Source organism: Scyliorhinus torazame, chromosome 1 (assembly GCF_047496885.1).
Source record: "Scyliorhinus torazame isolate Kashiwa2021f chromosome 1, sScyTor2.1, whole genome shotgun sequence".
In the NCBI taxonomy this organism is placed as follows: domain Eukaryota; kingdom Metazoa; phylum Chordata; class Chondrichthyes; order Carcharhiniformes; family Scyliorhinidae; genus Scyliorhinus; species Scyliorhinus torazame.
The window spans coordinates 186097555-186116769 of NC_092707.1; the positions used below are offsets into that span (position 1 = coordinate 186097555).

At 44.7% G+C, this 19215-nt stretch overlaps 1 protein-coding gene across 1 annotated transcript in view; it reads right to left on the reverse strand.

Annotated features, from left to right (window-relative positions):
* Positions 1–19215, reverse strand: part of csmd2 (CUB and Sushi multiple domains 2) — a 995459-nt gene that overhangs the window by 674926 nt on the left and 301318 nt on the right. The window contains exon 10 of the mRNA XM_072502405.1: positions 17723–18049. Coding sequence (XP_072358506.1) covers positions 17723–18049 — 327 coding nt within the window. The remainder of the gene's footprint in view (positions 1–17722; positions 18050–19215) is intronic.

Below are 19215 nucleotides of genomic sequence, written 5' to 3' on the forward strand. Positions count from 1 at the left end.
CGGGCGAGAATCACTCCAGACTTTTTCCTCGAAAGTCCGGGGTGATTCCCTGTTTCCAGGAGGCTAGCAGGACCCCGGCGTGCGTACCCCAGATCTGGCTGCCGGTAGGGCCCTGCTGTACAGACTGCGTGGCCGCGCATGCCCACGGCGGCGCAAGCGGGTCCGCGCATGCGCGCAGTTGCCCACCTCAGCAGAGCCACACAGCGGGCCCACACGGAGGAAGATAGGTCACTCCCAGATCGCGATGGCCCGCCGATCGATGGCCCCCGATCGCGGGCCTGCTCGTCATCGAGGCCATCCCGGTGTCTGATCCCCACGACCCCCCCCCCCCCCCCCCCCCCCCCCCCCACCATAACGCCCACATCAGCCTCGACTCCGAGTTGGAACCACGTTAGAACCACGCCGGCGGGCACTCGGCCCATCAAGGGCGGAGAATCGCCGGGGGGGGGCCTTTTTCAGTGGCCCCGACCGGCGCCGCGTCGATCGTGCGCGAATGGCAGTGATCACCCTATTTTGAGTAATTCTCCGCCCCCGCGCCGAGCACAATTTTGGTCAGAGAATCCCGCCCAGGATTTATGATGATTTAGAAAACCATAGTTTGATTAAAGATAGGCAGCATGGCTTTGTGAGGGCCATGTCATGCCTCACAAGCCTCGCCTCACAAGCCTCATTGAATTCTTTGAGGATGTGACGAGACACATTGATGAAGGTCGGGCAGTGGATGTGGTGTATATGGATTTCAGTAAGGCATTTGATAAGGGTCCCCATGGTAAGCTCATTCAGAATGTTAGGAGGCATGGCATACAGGGAAATTTGGCTGTCTGGATACAGAATTGGCTGGCTGAAAGAAGATAGCGAGTGGTAGTGGATGGAAAGTATTCTGCCTGGAGGTCGGTGACCAGTGGTTTCCCGCAGGGATCTGTTCTGGGACCTCTGCTGTTTGTGGTTTTTATAAATGACTTGGATGAGGAAGTGGAAGGGTGGGTTAGTAAGTTCACCGATGACACGAAGGTTGGTGGAGTTGTAGATAGTGTTGAGGGCTGTTGTAGGTTACAACAGGACATTGACAGGATGCAGAGCTGGGCTGAGAAGTGGCAGACGGAGTTCAACCTAGATAAATGTGAAGTGATTTATTTTGGAAGATGGAATTTGAATACTGAATACAGGGTTAAAGGCAAGATTCTTGGAAGTGTGGAGGAACAGAGGGACCTTGGGATCCATGTACATAGATCCCTCAAAGTTGCCACCCAGGTTGATAGCGTTGTTAAGAAGGCGTATGGTGTGTTGGCTTCTATTAACAGGGCAATTGAGTTTAAGAGCCGCAAGGTTTTGCTGCAGCTTTATAAAACCCTGGCTGGACCACACTTGGAATATTGTGTCCAGTTCTGGTCGCCTCATTACAGGAAGGATGTGGATGCTTTGGAGAGAGAGTGCAGAGGAGATTTACCAGCTGCTGCCTGGATGGAGAGCATGTCTTATGAAGAATGGTTGAAGGACCTAGGGCTTTTCTCACTGGAGCAAAGAAGGAAGACAGGTGACTTCATAGAGGCGTACAGGGTGATGAGCGGCATGGACAGAGTGGATAGCCAGAGACCTTTTCCCACGGGTGGAAATGACTGTCACGAGGGGGACATAATTTTAAGGTGATTGAAGAAAGGTATAGGGGAGATGTCAGGGGTAGGTTCTTTACACAGAGAGTGGTGGGTGCATGGAATGCACTGCCAGCAGAGGTGGTGGAGTCAGGGACATTTAAGCGACTCTTGGTTGGGTACATGGACAGCAATAAATTGAAGGGGTGTAGGTTAGATAGATCTTAGATTAGGATAAATGGTCGGCACAACATCGTGGGCGGAAGGGCCTGTGCTTTGCTGTACTGTTCTATGTACTAGACTGGGAGGTCATCCAGGCCCATACACCTTTCTGCATTTAGTGCACTTGACCCTTTCTAGATATCACACAAAGTGAATCACGTTGGCTGAAGATTGACATCTGCGATGCTGGAGACCTCAGGAGGAAGCCGAGATAGGTCATCCACTCAGCACTTCTGAATGAAGATTGTTGCAAATGCTTCAACCCTAATCTTTTGCACTGATGTGCTGGGCTCCCCCTACAAACCAGGAAAAGAAGTGAAGGAGGAACTGAGGAAAACTCCAATCACAAGAGCAGTGGTACGGAGTAAAATTTCAGAGCTGAGGGCTGTCAAAAGCCCGGGTCCTGATGCACTTCATCCCAGGGTTTTAAAAGAAGTGGCTTGTGAGATCGTTGATGCATTGGTTCTAATTTTCCAAAATTCCCTAGATTTGGGGAAGGTAACATTAAATTGGAAGAGAGCAAGTGTAAGCCCTTTATGTAAAAAGAAAAGGAGACAGAAAGCGGGGGGGAAATTAGCCAATTATCTTAACGTTACAGGGAAAATGTTTGAAGCTATTGTTAAAGAAGTTATGACAGTGTACTTTTTCACTTTGAAGGTCTTGTGTCTTGAAACTCTCTTCCTGAAAAGAAGGTGGAAGCAGAGTCTTTGACTATTTTTAAGGTTGAGATGGATAAATTCTTAGTAAGCAAGGGAGTGGTGGGTTATTAGGTGTGGCAGGATGCAGTTTGAGGTTATTATCAGATGAGCCATGATCTTTTAAATGACAAAGCAGGCTCAAGGGGCTGAATGGTCTGTTACTCTTTGTTTCTATGTATGTTAAATGTATGTCACTGGGGATGGGGGATAATTCTGAAGCAAACATTCACTTCACATGTGCTAATGCCTGCATAATTGACATCCAACACGATTCACCCCACAGTATCCACATGTGCCACAGAAGCCATTTTGGAGCTCTTGGAGCACACTCATAACACCCAATAAATAGACAGAACTAGATCAAATTCTAGTCCAACATTGGAGGCGGGATTCTCTCATCCCACGGCCAGGACTAATTCTGGTCCCTACAGAGGGCCAGCACGGCGCTGGAGCGGTTCATGGCACATGGCAACATGGCACAGGACTACAGGGGCCGGCGTGTAGGAAAGGAGGCCCCCAGCCAGAGAGGCCGTCCCGCCGATCGGTGGGCCCTGATCGTGAGCCAGGCCGCATCAGAGGCCTCCTCCAGGGTCAGCGCCACCCTCCCCTCCCACAGGTCACCACTCGACCCTTCCATGCTGAGTTCCCGCCGGCTGAGAGCAGGTGTGGACGGCGCCGGCGGGACTCAGCGTTTCCACAACGGCCGCTCAGCCCATCGTGGCCCAAGAATCGGCGAGCCAGCCGCGCAGTGCGACCCACGACCGGCGCCGCACCAAACAAGCTGGCGCCAATGGCGCTGATTCTCCGCCCTGCAGAGAATCGCGTGCCGGCGTCGGGGTAGCATGGCCCGGTCATGGGGATTCTCCGGCCCGGCCCCGTACTGAGAGAATCCCGCCCATAGTCATCCAATACTCTATAATCACTGCCAGATCTTTTGCCAATATTATTCAATTGAATACACATTTGATGTGCCACATATTTTACCTTACATTTACTTGCATGAAATTCCATCTGCTGTTCCTTATTTCATTCATTTAATTTATCTCATGTTATGTTTTCAATCTTCCTTACACTCAACATGTGGCCCCGTACCTTAGCTTGAACAGCAAATTATAAAACACTCAAATTATCCTTGATCATAGATTCATGAAAAGTACAAATGGAAAGAGACTTGAACAGTCAGCTCCAATACTTAGTCCATCACGTTTATCTATAAGGTTTCTCAATTTATCAACTAGTGCTTCTTACAGAGACCCCAGTTTCCACTTCAATTCAGTAATGTGCTATCAATTCTATCGTTTACACCTTCTTCTGAAGCCTCAGGACCGTTCTGAAAACTCAGATAAATTATATCTGCTGGATAGCCCTTAGTAATTTAATTACCTCTTCAAAGAATTCCAATGAATAAGCTGGACATAGCCTATTGCTTCTAAAAATCACGGTGATTACTCCTTGCTTCTATGCTGTTTAGATGAAAATTGATCGTATCCCATAAAATACTCCTGAGTGTTTGTCTGACTTCCAGTATTAGAGTAATGGACCTATAATTCCTTGCTTCATATCTCATTCTCTTTTTGAATAGACTTCCATTAACTATCTTGAGGCATCAATCTTTGTATTTATAGAGGTCCGAACATAGCAAGCAGGAAATTACCTGCATCATTGCAGATTCCTTCCCAACTGATCAAGGTGTTCTTTGTAACTTCACTGGCAACTCCAATACATCTTACAATACTCAGAAGTGTCTTTTGATCTTTCTTTCTGCCAGGAGTCTAACTTCTGAATGTCCTTTAATCACTTCTGATGCTTAGAAGCTGATTGAAGCTCAATTGAGTTTGGCAAATCTCCAAGTCTCACTACTTTTGAATTCTGTGGTATTATCATACATAAAGGTAATGTAAGGGCTAATGAAATATATACAGACATTTCAATTCCCGGGTTCAATTCCCGTACCGGCCTCCCCGAACAGGGGCGGTATGTGGCGACTCGAGGCTTTTCACAACAACTTCATTCAAGCCTACTTGTGACAATAAGCGATTATTATTCTTACTATTATTAGACAGCCACTAAAGGGAGCTAATCCTAAAGGTATATAAGGGATGGTGCTGAGCCTTATTTATAGAACATACAGTGCAGAAGGAGGCCATTTGGCACATCGAGTCTGCACCGACCCACTTAAGCCCTCACTTTCATCCTAGCCCCGTAACCCAATAACCCCTCCTCACCTTTTTGGTCTCTAAGGGCAATTTATCATGGCCAATCCACCTAACCTGCATGTTTTTGGACTGTGGGAGGAAACAGGAGCACCCGGAGGAAACCCATGAAGACACGGGGAGAATGTGCAGACTCCGCACAGACAGTGACCCAGCGGGGAATCGAATCTGGGAACCTGGTGCTGTGAAGCCACAGTGCTATCCACTTGTGCTACCGTGTTGTCCTTGTGGGACAGAGGGTTGGAGTAATTGGAAGGAGCAGGAGCTGGCTAGGAGTACTGAAGGTACTGAAAGAGCAATGAGTTAGATGTTAGATGAGTATAGTTTAATGTGTGGTCAATCAACTATTAGTTTTCAGGGATAAGTGTTGAATCTAATTGTAGCGTTTAATAAATGGTTTTGTTAGTTCACAAGGTCACAAGTGGGCTAAACAGCTGGCTTGTAAAGAACAAGGTTTGCAACCCGGGTTCAATTCCCGTACCAGCCTCCCCGAACAGGCGCCGGAATATGGCAACTCGGGGCTTTTCACAGTAACTTCATTTGAAGCCTACTTGTGACAATAAGCGATTTTCATTTCATTTCATTTCAAGACTCGCTCTCTGATCAACACTACACATCAAAGCCATCTGGTTAGAGCAAGGCAGATTCTTTATTATTTTACAGGGAAATATGTATATTTAGGTTTCAGGTAAATTTAGTCATGATTAGCTTGCTGTCATGAGGTAGAGAATATGATTTTCTGGCAGCCAAAAACTGGTTAGGAGAGGAGCAACTAGAATTGTTGGTCCAGCTGTGAGACTGGGCACATTTTCGACCTCGCTCCAATGGTTCGGAAGGTATCTGACAAATGTAGACTGTGTCATTGTGTATTGTGGGAGGGGCATTGCGCAAGATGCTTTATATATTAGCACAATAGCCAACAAAATCAGGGAACCAGAAATCCAGCTTAAGTGCTAAGATTGTGCTGACTCATGACCTCTGCAGTAAGTCCCTGCACTGTAACAAGTTCAATTCCTGTCACCTGATCACGGACTACAAAATTTTCCACGACTTCTATGAAACCTAGGCCAAAGACACATTTGTTTTTTAGCAATAGGCAGACCGAGAAATGTATATATGTTCTTGTGCACCTAGTTTAAATCAAACCTTGCAGTATCTTTGGTTTGAGCAACTTTTAACCACTTCATTTAGTCAAAGAAATCAAAAACTTCGATATTATGATCTTGAATCAAATCCTGATCCGTGTATACGTTATCTTGCAGAGCCACTGGGGGTATATCTCAGATGCCCACTCACCAATAAACCCACAAATGGAAGTAGAAGTGTAGCATGATTGGAGTGGAGCAGGGGAAGAAATCACTCAGCAAATGAAAGTAAAAATGTAGAAACATTAAAACTAGGAGCAGGAATAGGTCATAAGGCTCCGGTGGCAGTCAATAAGATCATGATTGATCTGATCCGGCCTTAACAGCAATTTCCTGCCAGTATTTCCAGAGCAAAATTCAATGATTCCCAAATCTGAGAGTCATTTCAAACTTAAATGGTGGTCCCCTTATTCTGAGACTTTGACCCCTAGTCCTGAACTCCACAGCCAGAGGAAATATCCTCCTTAGAATCTACCATGTCAAATACCTTAAAAAATGTCTCTGATGCAATGAGATCACCTCTGATTCTTTCAGGTCAAGGGAATATAAACTTTATCCATTTAATCTCTCCTCAGAGGACAATTCCCTCACCCCAGGAATCAGTCCTTGAATCTTTGTTAAACTCTGTGGTCATATACATTCTGTGGATATATACATTCTTCCTTAGATAAGGAGTAAAACATGTACACAGGACCCATCAAGACCTTACATAATTGCAGTACGTCTTCCTTATTCTTATACTTCAAACTGTAACAAAAGGACGCATACTGTTTGTTTACTGAATGGCTTGTGGTAAATGTTGACCTTCTGTCATTCATGTACAAGAACCGTATCATTCTGGATACGAGCATGTCCCAGTCTCTCAATATTTTGCAAAATTCCGTTTTTCTACTTTCACTACAAAGTGATGACTTTGCCATATTGCATTTCATCTGCCACATTCTTGCATGCACATTTAGCCCATTTATAACCACTATCCATCCACTTTGCATCCTCCTCTTGTCTTACTTTCACATACTTTGAATCATTGACAAACCTGGATACATTTCACTCAGCCCCCTCGTCTGTCATTGATTTGGATTGCAAATAGTCTAAACCCAAGCAATTACCCTTGTAGTGCCACGTTAGGTGCAACTTTCCATTAATTCTGTTTGTTAACCAATCCTTAATTCATGCTAATATATTATCCCCATCGCATGGGCCCTCATTTTCTGTTATAATCTCGTGCATGACTTTATGGAATGCATTTTGAAATCCAAATGCACCACATCCACTGATTCCCCTTTATCTACCCTGTTAGTTATATCCTCAAAAAACCCAAACAGATTTGTTGAAACATGATTGCCCTTTTATAAAGCTCTGCAGACTCTGCCCAATCATATCAAGATTTGCTAAATGCCCTACTACCTTGCCTCTAAAAATAGTTTCCAGTATTTTCCCTACTCCTAATGCTTGTTCACCCTCACCCTCCTTTTCTTGAGTGGTTGAGTTATGTTTTCCACCTTTCAGTCCATGGTGACTGTTTCAGGATCGAGGGAATTCTGTGAGATCAAAATCAATGCTTCCACCACTTCTGTCGCCAACCTTTTTTTAAGTCCTAGGGTGTAGGCCATCAGGTTCAGGGATTTTTTCAGCTTTTGGTCCGATTACTTTTGCCAATATTGTTTCTTTACCGATGCTAATTTCTCTAAGTTCCTCATTCTCATGAGCGTTTTAGTTCCCCGATATATCTGGATTTCTTTTGCTAGTGTCTTCTACCATTAAGACAGAAGGAATTTATTGAATGCCTCAAACATTTCATTATTCTCCATTAAAACCTTCTCCTTTGTTTGAGAATCTCTTCCTTTTTGTTTACCCATAGGAGATCTTGTATGTCTCTTGCTAGTTTACTTTCATATTTTATTTTCTCTCTCAATTTTTTGATCATCCTTTGCTGAAATCTTACATGCCATATATGCATATAACCTATCCCCAGATGCCATTTGTTCTATATATTTATATGCTCTGATGCATTCGCTCTTGTACACTTTTATTTTAATGGAATGCAAATTGCCAAAATTGAACAGGAACATGAGTGTATTTGATTAATGCTTAATTTAATTTAATTTCATGTTTAATGTTTTGTTCTTGTGTCTCTGGAGGACTGCTAAAACCATATTCACTCAACTCCTCTCTAATTTTTTTGCGTCACCAATTCTTTGTTTCCTTCATTATAATTTTCTTTTAATCTGATTTAAATTTCATGGCCTTTCATTATGATTCATTTTTTCCCATTATTAAGTTCTTCTTCTAACCAACCATATGAATAATAGAGGCCTAACCCACTATGCTGATAGGGAAGTTATCTCCATTATTATTTCAGTTGTGGGGCATCATTCATTTTTCCTCAGAATCATTCTATAGATACTCCACACAGGCTTGTACATTATATTTGAAAAAGCAAACTTAATTGGTGCAAGAGGTCAATGACGACTGCAGTCTCAAGGTCAAGAAGGACATCATGCCTGGAAGATGTGGGGAGGGGGCGGGGGGTGTAAGGAAGAGGAGACAGAGAGAAGGGAAGGATAGGGGATGGTGGAATAAAAAATGTGAGGTGGGGAAGGAGGGATAAAAATGAGAAGCAAGAGAGAGAAGAGGAAGGTAGGAAAGAGAAAACATGTAAAAAGGAGGGAAAGAGGGTAGGAAAAACAATGAAGAGGGAGAGGATAGGGAAGGGTAGAGAGAGGGGAAAGTGAAGAGAAGAAGAAGGGAAGTAGAACAGAAAGAGAAAGACAGAGGGGAAAGTAGGAAGGAATTGGTACAGGAGTAATGGGGAATTATACAAGCCAAGCACAATGGTGAAGCAGGGGAGTGGGTGGACACAACAATATGTTATTTTGGGGGGAGCACTCGGGGAGCGTGGAATATATTGGGAAAAGGCACATTCAGTAGCTGGTGGAGTGGAAGCTTGACAATCCGAATGTGTGTGTGTGGTGGTGGGGGGGGGTGGGGGGGGGGGGGGGATAATTGATAAGGGTCTACACTACATTATGATGTATTTAAATTATTCTTTTTAAAATAAATTTAGAGTTATCAATTATTTTTTTTCCAATTAAGGGGCAATTTAACATTACCAATCCACCTAACCTGCACATCTTTGGGTTGTGGGGGTGAAACCCATGCAAACACGAGGAGTATGTGCAAACTCCACACAGACAGTACCCCAGGGCCGGGATTCGAACCCCAGTCCTCAGCACCGTAGGCAGCAGTGCTAACCACTGTGCGCCACGCTGCCCGATGTATTTAAATTATTTATGACATAGAAACAGGCCATTTAGCTCAACAGATCCATGCTGACATTTATGTTCCATAAGAGCCTCCTCCAACTTTTTTACCGAACTGCATCCAGATATCCTTCGAATCCATTCTCCCACATGTGCCTGAAAATGGTAGAAATTCTCATTTCCCATATTTCTTTCAAAATTCACACCTTTTTCACAATGCACAGAGTCCTAAAGTCGTAGAGGTCTACAGCACACAAAATGTCCTTCAGCCCTTCGCGTCTGGGGTGGTGAAAAACAATCACCTAACTATTCTAATCCCATTTTCCAGCACTTCACCCATAACCTTGTATGCCTTGGCATTGCACATCTAAATACTTCTTAAATGTTATGAGGGTCTCTGCCTCCACCACCCTTTCAGGCAGCGGGTTTCAAACTCTCAACACCCTCTGGGTGAAAAAGCTTTTCCTCACATCCCTTCCAAAACTCATGCCCCTTACCTTAAATCTATGCCACCTGGTCATTGATCCCTCATGCAACCAATGAACACTCAGAATAGGACACAACAAATGGGCAGTGAGGACACGCAGAGATGGCATCTCCACAAGGGGGCATGACGTAAACACTACAAAAGGGATGAGGCACTCACACCCTGCCTCTTTCCACAGACAGACATCTAGAGACTTAGACAGGGTTGATCAGCAGCATCACACCCCAGCACATGGCTAAGAGCAAGCTGGTACAGTTAGACTGAGTTACTACAGTTAGATTAGCAGAGAGTCAAACTCATTTGAGAACTGTGTTAATACTTCAATAAACACGTTGAACTCATTTCAGAGTCTGGATCATCCTTTAGTTAAGACTGCATCAAGTAGCAGAATGTGTTATCCGAAGCAGCACAACACATGATACCAGGAGTGACTGTTCAATCTATTTAGTTCAACTCAGCAAGATCCGTGACAACCAGCTACTGAATACAGGCACAATGAACAAGATTCAGGCTCCTCATCAGCTCAGGACCACCGGCAATCTTAGTGCCAACTGGCGATCATTCAAGCAAAAGTTTCAACTATACGTGGAAGCATCCGACCTCAATGGCGTGACCGATGCTCGGAAGATAGCTCTTCTACTCACCACTGCAGGTGACCATGCAATAGAGATCTGCAACTCCTGTCACTTTTCCGAAACGCAAGACAAAACGAAGTACCAAACCATCCTGGACAAATTCGACAGCCACTGCGAGCTGGACACCAACGAAATCTTCAAGCAGAGGATGCAAGGTAAAGACGAATCCTTCAACTCCTATCTAACTAACCTTAGACTGCTCGCGCAATCCTGCAACTTCGGTAATATCACTGACTCCATGATCAGAGACCAAAACGTTTTTGGAGTCCACTCTGATCCTCTGCGAGAGCAATTGTTGAAAATCAAGCACATGACCCTGACTGTCGCGATTGAAATGTGTACTGTGCATGAGAACTCTAAAAATCGCTATTCACAGTACAAAACGGCAGAAAATGAAAAACAAGCCTCCCGCGAGGTGGAGTGTGTTCAGGCCATCTCCCGGATGCAGCGCCTCCACATTGACGAAAGCGGCCATTTCGCCCACTCTTCCCGGGGCCCGACGCATGCGCAATGCGATCAGGAAACACGTTGTGGCCGAAACTCGCACCGCGCAGGTGCAGACGTCCAAGGGCCGCAATGCTCACGCGCAACGACGCACTGAGTGTCATGACGCCGACGTCATAACGTGTGCGAACTGCGGCACCGCCCATCTTTTAAAAAACTGCCCTGCAAGAGGCAAACGCTGTTTAAACTGTGGGAAACCAAACCACTATGCAGCCCTGTGCAGATCTGCACCACCAGCAGGAGCCAGCGGTCCCAATTCCGACAGTGGCACATCAGAAGTGTGCAACACCGAATGCATGAGTCTGATCCAGGCAGTGTGACGGATCCAGATGATGAATACCCAGACAACACTTACCGAGTGGGCATTATTACGAAGTGCGAATAGGCCACACCGGACACATCGCAAGTCCAATCAATCCTGGCCATGGATTCTGAGGATGAATGGCATGCAGTGATGAAGGTCAACCACTGCCCCATCCAGTTCAAACTGGACACAGGTGCCTCCGCCAACCTGATTTCACAGGTGGACTTTAAGAGAATCAAGAAGCCCTGCACAATCCTTCCAGCTGCCTGCAAACTCCTGGACTACAATGGCAATGCAATCAAGGCACTGGGGTCCTGCCATCTGCAGGTGTCCAGCCGACACACACAAGCAAGCTTACGCTTCGAGATTGTTAAACCAGACAGAGTTTCCCTGCTAGGTGCACACACCTGCAAGCAACTGAACCTCATTCAAAGGATCTACACCACGACGCTGTCCCATTCGGATCTTCAGGCCAGCATCGACAGCATCCTAACCCAGTACCCGGATGTATTTAGCGGGATGGGCACGGTGCCGTACGAGTACAGGATTCTACTGCGGCCTGATGCCAAGCCAGCGGTCCATGCACCACGACGTGTCCCTGGTCCACTGAGAGAGCACCTGAAGGCAGAGCTCAGGGGCGGGATTCTCTGACACCCCGCCAGCCGCCGAATTCTCCGACACAGAAAATTCGGCAGGGGCGGGAATCGCGCCGCTCCAGTCGGCGGGCCCCCCCGCCCCGGCCCCTTGTGGCCCGCGATGGGCCAAAGTCCTGCTGCTGTCATGCCAGTCCCGCCGGCGTGAATCAAACCACCTACCCTCCCGGCCAGACTAGCGGCGCGGACGGGCTCCGGGGTCCTGGGGGGTGGCGTGGGGCGATCTGGCCCCGGAGGGTGCCCCCACGGTTGCCTAGCCCGCGATCGGGGCGCACTGATCCACGGTCGGGCCTGTGCCATGGGGGCACTCTTTTCCTTCCGCCTCGGCCACAGCCGCCGCAATGGCCGATGCGGAAGTGACAGCCCCCCTGCGCATGCGCGGGCATGATTTCAGCAGCCGCTGACACTCCCGCACATGCGTGGACCTCCGCCGACCGGCGCAGTCCCGTCGACCCCAGCTGGCGTGGCACCAAAGGCCTTTCCCGCCGGCCGGCGGCGCCCCAACCACTCCGGCGCAGGCCTAGCCCCTCAAGGTGAAGGCTTGGCCCCTAAAGGTGCGGAGAAATTTGCACCTTTTGGGCGGCCCGACGCCAGAGTGGTTCCCGCCACTCCATCCCGCCGGGACCCCCGCCCCGCCGGGTAGGGGAGAATCCCGGCCCATGAGTCTACAATAAAAAGGCATCATCTCCAAGGTCACTGAACCAACCCCATTCCAAAGAGGGAAGAAATCACGAGTGAGATGGCACACGTGCGCTTCTTCACAAAATTGGACGCATCCCAAGGATTTTGGCATATCCAACTTGAACAATCCAGCAGAAGGCTCTGCATCTTCAACACGCCTTTTGGAAGATTCTGCTACAACCGAATGCCATTTGGCATCATCTCGGCATCAGAGATTTCCCATCACATCATGGAACAGTTGATGGAGGGAATAGAAGGGGTTCGTGTCTACGATATCATAATCTGGTCCACAACCCCAGAGGAACATGTGTCGCAACTCAAGAAAGTATTCCGACGCATACATGAACATGGCCTCAAGCTAAACAGGCACAAGTGCTGTTTTGGGACATCCACGCTGAAGTTCCTGGGCGATCAGATTTCGCAACACGGTGTGCGCCCGGACACAGACAAAATTAAAGCCATCGAGGCAATGAACGTCCCCGAGGACAAGAAGGCAGTACAGCGCTTCCTGGGAATGGTCAATTTCCTTGGCAAGTTCATCCCGAATTTGGCCACACACACCACGGCCCTACGCAACCTGGTGAAAAAATCAACCGCCTTTGAGTGGAAGGCGGAGCACCGAACAGAGTGGCCAGACCAAGTAAGGACAGCAGATTTCCTTCCCTAAAGGACATCTGTGAACCAAATGGGTTTTTGCGACAATTGACAATGGTTTCATAACCATCATTAGAATTTTGATTCCAGATTTTTATTGAATTCAAATTTCACCATCTGCGGGATATGAACCTGGGTCCCCAGAGCATTACTCTGGGTCTCTGGTTTACTAATCCAGTGAGAATACAATTATGCCACCACACAGTGATCTGAATCATCAGTGTTTGAATTCATATCATGTTGAATCATTGTTGGTTATATTTTCAAAGTTAACGAAGCCAAATTGGCAAGACAGTGGTTATACAATTGGGCAAAGCATTCAGTAATAAATACTTAGAGCCTGTAACAATTCTAAAGTAATAATCATAAGAATATCAATCTTCACATAGATTGGACAAATCAAATAGACCAAGTCTGGATGATGGGTTTGTGGGACACTTTTGTGACCAGTTTCCTGGAACAATATGTGGTGGAACCAATGAGGTATAACACTATTTTAGATTAAATATTGTACAGTGAGACAGTGTTAATTAGCAATCTGATGGTAAAAGTTCCTCTGGGTAAAGGTGATCATAATATAAAATTCCATATTAAGTTGGAAAGGAACATACACCAGTTCCACATAAGGATTTTACTTATAAACTAAGATAACAACGTAGATATGAAGGGAGAGTTGGCTAAAGTTAATTGGGTAAGCAGTGGGAGGTTTTAAAGAAACAATGTTCAGCAAAAACATATTCTATTAAAAAACAAAACTATGTAAGAATCATAGAATTTACAGTGCAGAAGGAGGCTATTCAGCCCATCGGGTATGCACCGACCCACTGAAAGAGCACCCTACTTAAGCCCATGCCTCCACCCTATCCCTGTAACCCAGTAACCTCACCTAACCTTTTGGACACTAAGGGGCAATTTAACATGGCCAATCCACCTAACCTGCACATCTTTAGACTGTGGGAGGAAACCGAAGCACCCTGAGGAAACCCAGGCAGACAGGAGAAGTGCAAACTCCATACAGACAGTGACCCAAGGCCAGAATTAAACTCTCTACAGTGGTGAGGCAGCAGTGCTAACCACTGTGCCACCGTACAAGATCCACCTATGGCTTGCTAAGAAAGATATTAGATTAAAAGACAAGGCTTACAATGTTGTAAGGAATAATAGTTACCCTGGCGATTGGGCATGTTTTTAAAAGTAGCAAGGATGATCAAAAGGTTGATAAAAATGGGAAAAATAGAATCAGTGTAAACTAATCAGGATTATGAACATAGATTTGCAAGACGTTTTTACAAGTACATGAAAAGGAGAATAGTTAAATTAAATGTTGGTCCATTAGAGGCAGCAACAAGATAAATTATCATGGAGGACGAGGATAGAGCAGAAACAATGAACAGATATGTGTGCCTGTTTTCTCAGTACAAAACACAAGCTATCTACATTCAAGGAATAGTTGATCCTCAAATCCTTAATTTTTCAGATACCTCGTGCTAGTTTTGGGAGCAGATTTGGTGGCAACAGTCCAATTAGTCTTTTTCGCAATTGTAATTTTCTCATTTGAACTGTAAGCAGCAGTTCGCCTGGGACAGCAATTTCCTGCTGAATTCAGCATCGTGCCCAGCAACCACTGAGACCTTGTAATTACTGGGTGTTCACAAAACCTGCCAATGGGTTTTAATCCCTCCAAAACATTGCTTGTGTTTAAGTTGACCACCTACATTTTGTTTAAAGGTTTGGTGTTCAAAACTCTACTTTTACACAAGTACCTGAAGTAGAAGGTGCCCAAGGGCACTAAAAGTGAGAAACTTAACTGACATCAGCAGAGAAAAAGTTTTGGAGAAACCTTTGGAGGGCTAAAAACTGGAAATCTCCAGCACCTGATGGCCTACCTCCTAGGGTTTCTACAAGAGGTATCTCCAGAGATAATGCATGTCCTGGTTAATGTTTTCCAAAACCCAACAGATTCTAAAACAGTCCCAACAAATGTAAACACTGCTATTCAAGAAAGGAGGGAGGGAGAAAACAAGAAGCGACAGACCTGTAAGCCTGATATCAATCATTAAGAAAATTCTGGAACCTATTTATTCGGGACATCCTAATAATCCACTCAAAAGACCAAAGTATGTTTGGACAACGTTAACATAGTTTTATGAAAAGAAAATCCGGTTTGACAAATTTATTGGTGTTTCTTGAGATGTACCTAGGAGGGTAGATACAGGGGAACCAATAGGTGTAGTATACTTGGGATTCTAAAAGACATTTAATAAGATGTCACCAAAAATGTTAATGTGCAAGATAAGAGTTTATGAGTTGGATGTAATATGTTAGCATGGATGGAGGATTGGAGATATCAAAATAAGGATGCAATATATGACTTTAAAATGGGGGATTGCACCTGCAGACTCAGTCCAAATATTTCTGCCCTCAAAACCTTCCTTCACCTGAATATGACACTTACCCTGTGTGTATGACACAACATCTATTAGTATCTATTTCTGATCTCTCATTAGTATCAGGGGGGATTCAGTGTTATCCATTCAGAAGTTTACTTCCATTTTAATCAGTCTGCAGATTCAAGCCATTAAATCATTTCTCTACACTTATTTTCTATAAAGTCGCCATAGAACCAGATGACCATAGGCTGCTTTCCCCTTTGAGGGGGAGAGCTGCCTGGTGGTGATTTAACCTGAGAAACACCACACCTCAGGCAAGTGGCAGGGTTGAGAATGTGGGGCCTTCACTAATAACCTCACCCGGTAGGGGAATTCAACCCGTGCTGCTGATCTCGCTCTGCATCCTCAACCATACAGTTCTGTTTATTGACAACTCTCACAATGCCATTCTATCGTTTTGATGAAAGTTAACAAACCTGAAGCACCAACTCTGATTTTCCCTCTCCACAGATGCTGCCAAATTAGCTGCGCTTTCTGTTTTCTGTGTTTGTTCTGCTGCTTCTTTACACCTCTTGTCACTGGTGTTCACCGTCTCTCTGAGAGTCAGAGTTATTTTGCTAAGGTTTGGTTCTAGGGCTTCAAGAAGCTCACCAGTAACTTAGCTACTTTTCACTTGTGAGCCTACTGAGTTGAATGCTGGCAGCTTATTTAACCCTGGAGGGATCCGCAGCTGATCACATTCCTGTGCTCAGTGTATGTTCCAATTTCCAGCAATTAGAATTGGAACTGTATGGTTATTATTCCTTTCCTCTTGCACAGACCAGTAGTATCATCCTCACTGAGATCAGTTAACTGAGCCCAAACCTCAGACTGTTTGGCTCAGCACCACATCTGCATTTATCCATTAAACCACTGAGGAAACCTCACTGGCATAAAGCTATCCCGCTGTTTGCTTTGGTTTTGACATTATGAGTGATTTTCCTTTTTGAAGAGACGCTCTGGATCTGCAAGATCAGCTGTTAGCACCAACAGCAAATAAGTAAAAGCAAAAGGGCATTACACTCAGTGGCTTAATCGCAGCCCAATTAAGAAGCGCACACGACATACTGTGACTACAGCTTTGAGTGACTGTCAGAATGAATTTTCCTCATAGCAACCAAGGCAATCTGCCACCATATCTAGCCTGACACATAGTGAGGAGGAATTGAAGCAATCACAAAGTTGATCAACTGTGATTCACCATGACTTTGGAAAGCCTCCATATATGAAAATAAATAATTTTAATGTACGTTTTATAAATGCAATTTTAAAATTCAAATTACCACAATGTTCAAAGAAGACACCTTCCTCACAGATCTGGCATTGTTGCACGTACTTTTCTGGTGATGTGCTCTTTCTATGACGTTTGACATTTCATTCATTACCTCACGCAAACATTATTCAGCTTTTTTTAAATGACATGACGCATAATTCTCATGAAATTGTAGCTGTTTCACAAAAAGTGCTTGCTTCTTTCAGGTCTTGAAGGAGAAATCCACTTCACTTTGACATGTACACAGGGAGCAAGCACTGCAAACGAGTCTGCTTGCCTTGCTCGCACATGTAGACTCATCATTGCCCAGCAGACTGCTGAGCACTGAACACCAAGCCTGCCTCATTGATATGGTTCAACACTGGGGGCTGTGATATTTTTTCTACTGAGGTTTGATCACTTGAATTTTCCACACTCAAGTTAGGTATTAAAAGAAATAGTTGCATTCATAATGCACCTTTTGCAACCACTGTATGAATCTTACAGTCACTGGAGCAATTCAGAAGTGCAGTCAATATTGTAGTGTAGGAAAGTTTCACTTTTTAATATCACCTTACTGAAAGCAAAATAACGATCAAAACATGGGAGTTCCAATTAACCTGTCGGTTTGGCTGGCCATCATGAGGAAATCAAACTAAAAAATTAGAATGAGTCTTGTCATTAAATTCAACAGGCCCTTCATGGCTTTGGGCTTGTCAGGTACCTTGGCCACTTTTGGCCTTCTCTGTCCCCTTGCCACCTTCCCATCAGCCTCAATACTTCAATTGCAGCACTGGCATGTTCTGCATGCTTGTTTTTTAAACTAGTGACTCCATTCGTCAACATCTGAGGTGCAAAGGTTTTTATTGCTTTGTTTTGATGAACATGGCTATTCTTACACAACTGGTGTGATTTTCTCAAATAGATTCTTATGTAACATGCTCAAAGGTGGTGCCTTGATGAGAAATTTCAAAATGGATCACTCCTACTTACTTGTGAAAGTGATATTGAATCCTCGAGCAGCTGTGGAGTGATCCGTCAGGAACTCTAAACGCGATACATGGTCACTGCTGGTCAAAGGAGAAGGGATTTTGTTTCCAGAAAAAGTTCCCAAGACAGGTGATTCGGGATTTAACCCATCCTTCACAGACACAAAGTCAAACTGTGGCTCGACATCAAAATCATTGAAGGCCAGGTGAATCCTGCTTTCTGGCTTCGCAATAATCAGCCATACACAATGCATATGGTTGCCATAATCCTCTGGGTAGTTGGGGGATAGCAGAACACCAGATGGAGTTGTAAAATTGAAGAAGCAAGAGACTGAAAATAGAATAAAATATTACGGTAATTTAATACTGAACTACAAAGGGCACTTAAATGAATGCATAATGAGACTTTGGAGAATACATGTGCATTTTCACACAACAATTGAGGATCTTAGCTGCCATTTGCTAAATAGCAAACTGCTAAGCCAAGAATTGATTGGATTAAAATTGTTATTGTCATATACACTGAAACATTCAGTCAGCTGAAATGAGGTGACAGCTGGCAGCCAGTGATGTCTGAACAGAAAAAAACCCACTAAAAGTAAATGTGTCATGGCAATTTTCTACTTCATGTAAAGTAGTTACATTTCAGAGACTTCAGTGCAGGGTAAACAGCTTCAAAGTTGATCAGGTCCATTTACCAAGACCGCATGGAATCACACAAGACCTTGCCATCTCCCAGGTCATGATTGCCATCAGGCTTAATCCCAAATATTTCTTCATTTCTGTTACGGATACATCCCACTGTCCACCTCAAAATCTTCTCCCTTTTTCTTTCCATTCTTGGAAAAATAAAGACACCTGCCCCCATCATCGCTCCCGCTTTCTCATTTACACCCATTGAAACCCTGAACTGCTCCTTTTCTGCTCAGTTACAAACCACCACAGCAATTGATTAATTTTCTCAATGGTCATTTTGCCATCAACTTTCAGTGCCCTCCCACCTAATTCTATACTCTTCCAGAGTTTTCTACTCTGACCATTTCCATCATTACCAAATTCCATTAGCCCCATTCTAAGATAGATCTGGCATATACCATAACTATGCCCCTTAGCTAATCCTCATCAGCATCATTCAAAAGCATGGAGAGCTGCTCCACCCAGCTCTATGTCTCTGCCACTGAGTCTAAGGGTTGCACGATATTATCATTCTGCCTGTCTGACATCAATTTCCGGATGACACAATATTGATCAGTATCAACAATACTGCAGCAATTTTGCTGAGTTCCTTCCAATATTTTTCTGGCTCCAACTCCATTAGCCTTAATGCTTCTGAAAAACAATTAAATTACACAGCAACTCAAATCCTTTTAAAAACTGCATTGAAATGGCACAGTAGTCCTTTAAAGTACATTGTATTGAGATTGTTTAGTAATTCATATCAAGCTACTTCAAGTGACACGTACTGGCAGTATCAGTATGCAGGGACTGAGTGGTGCA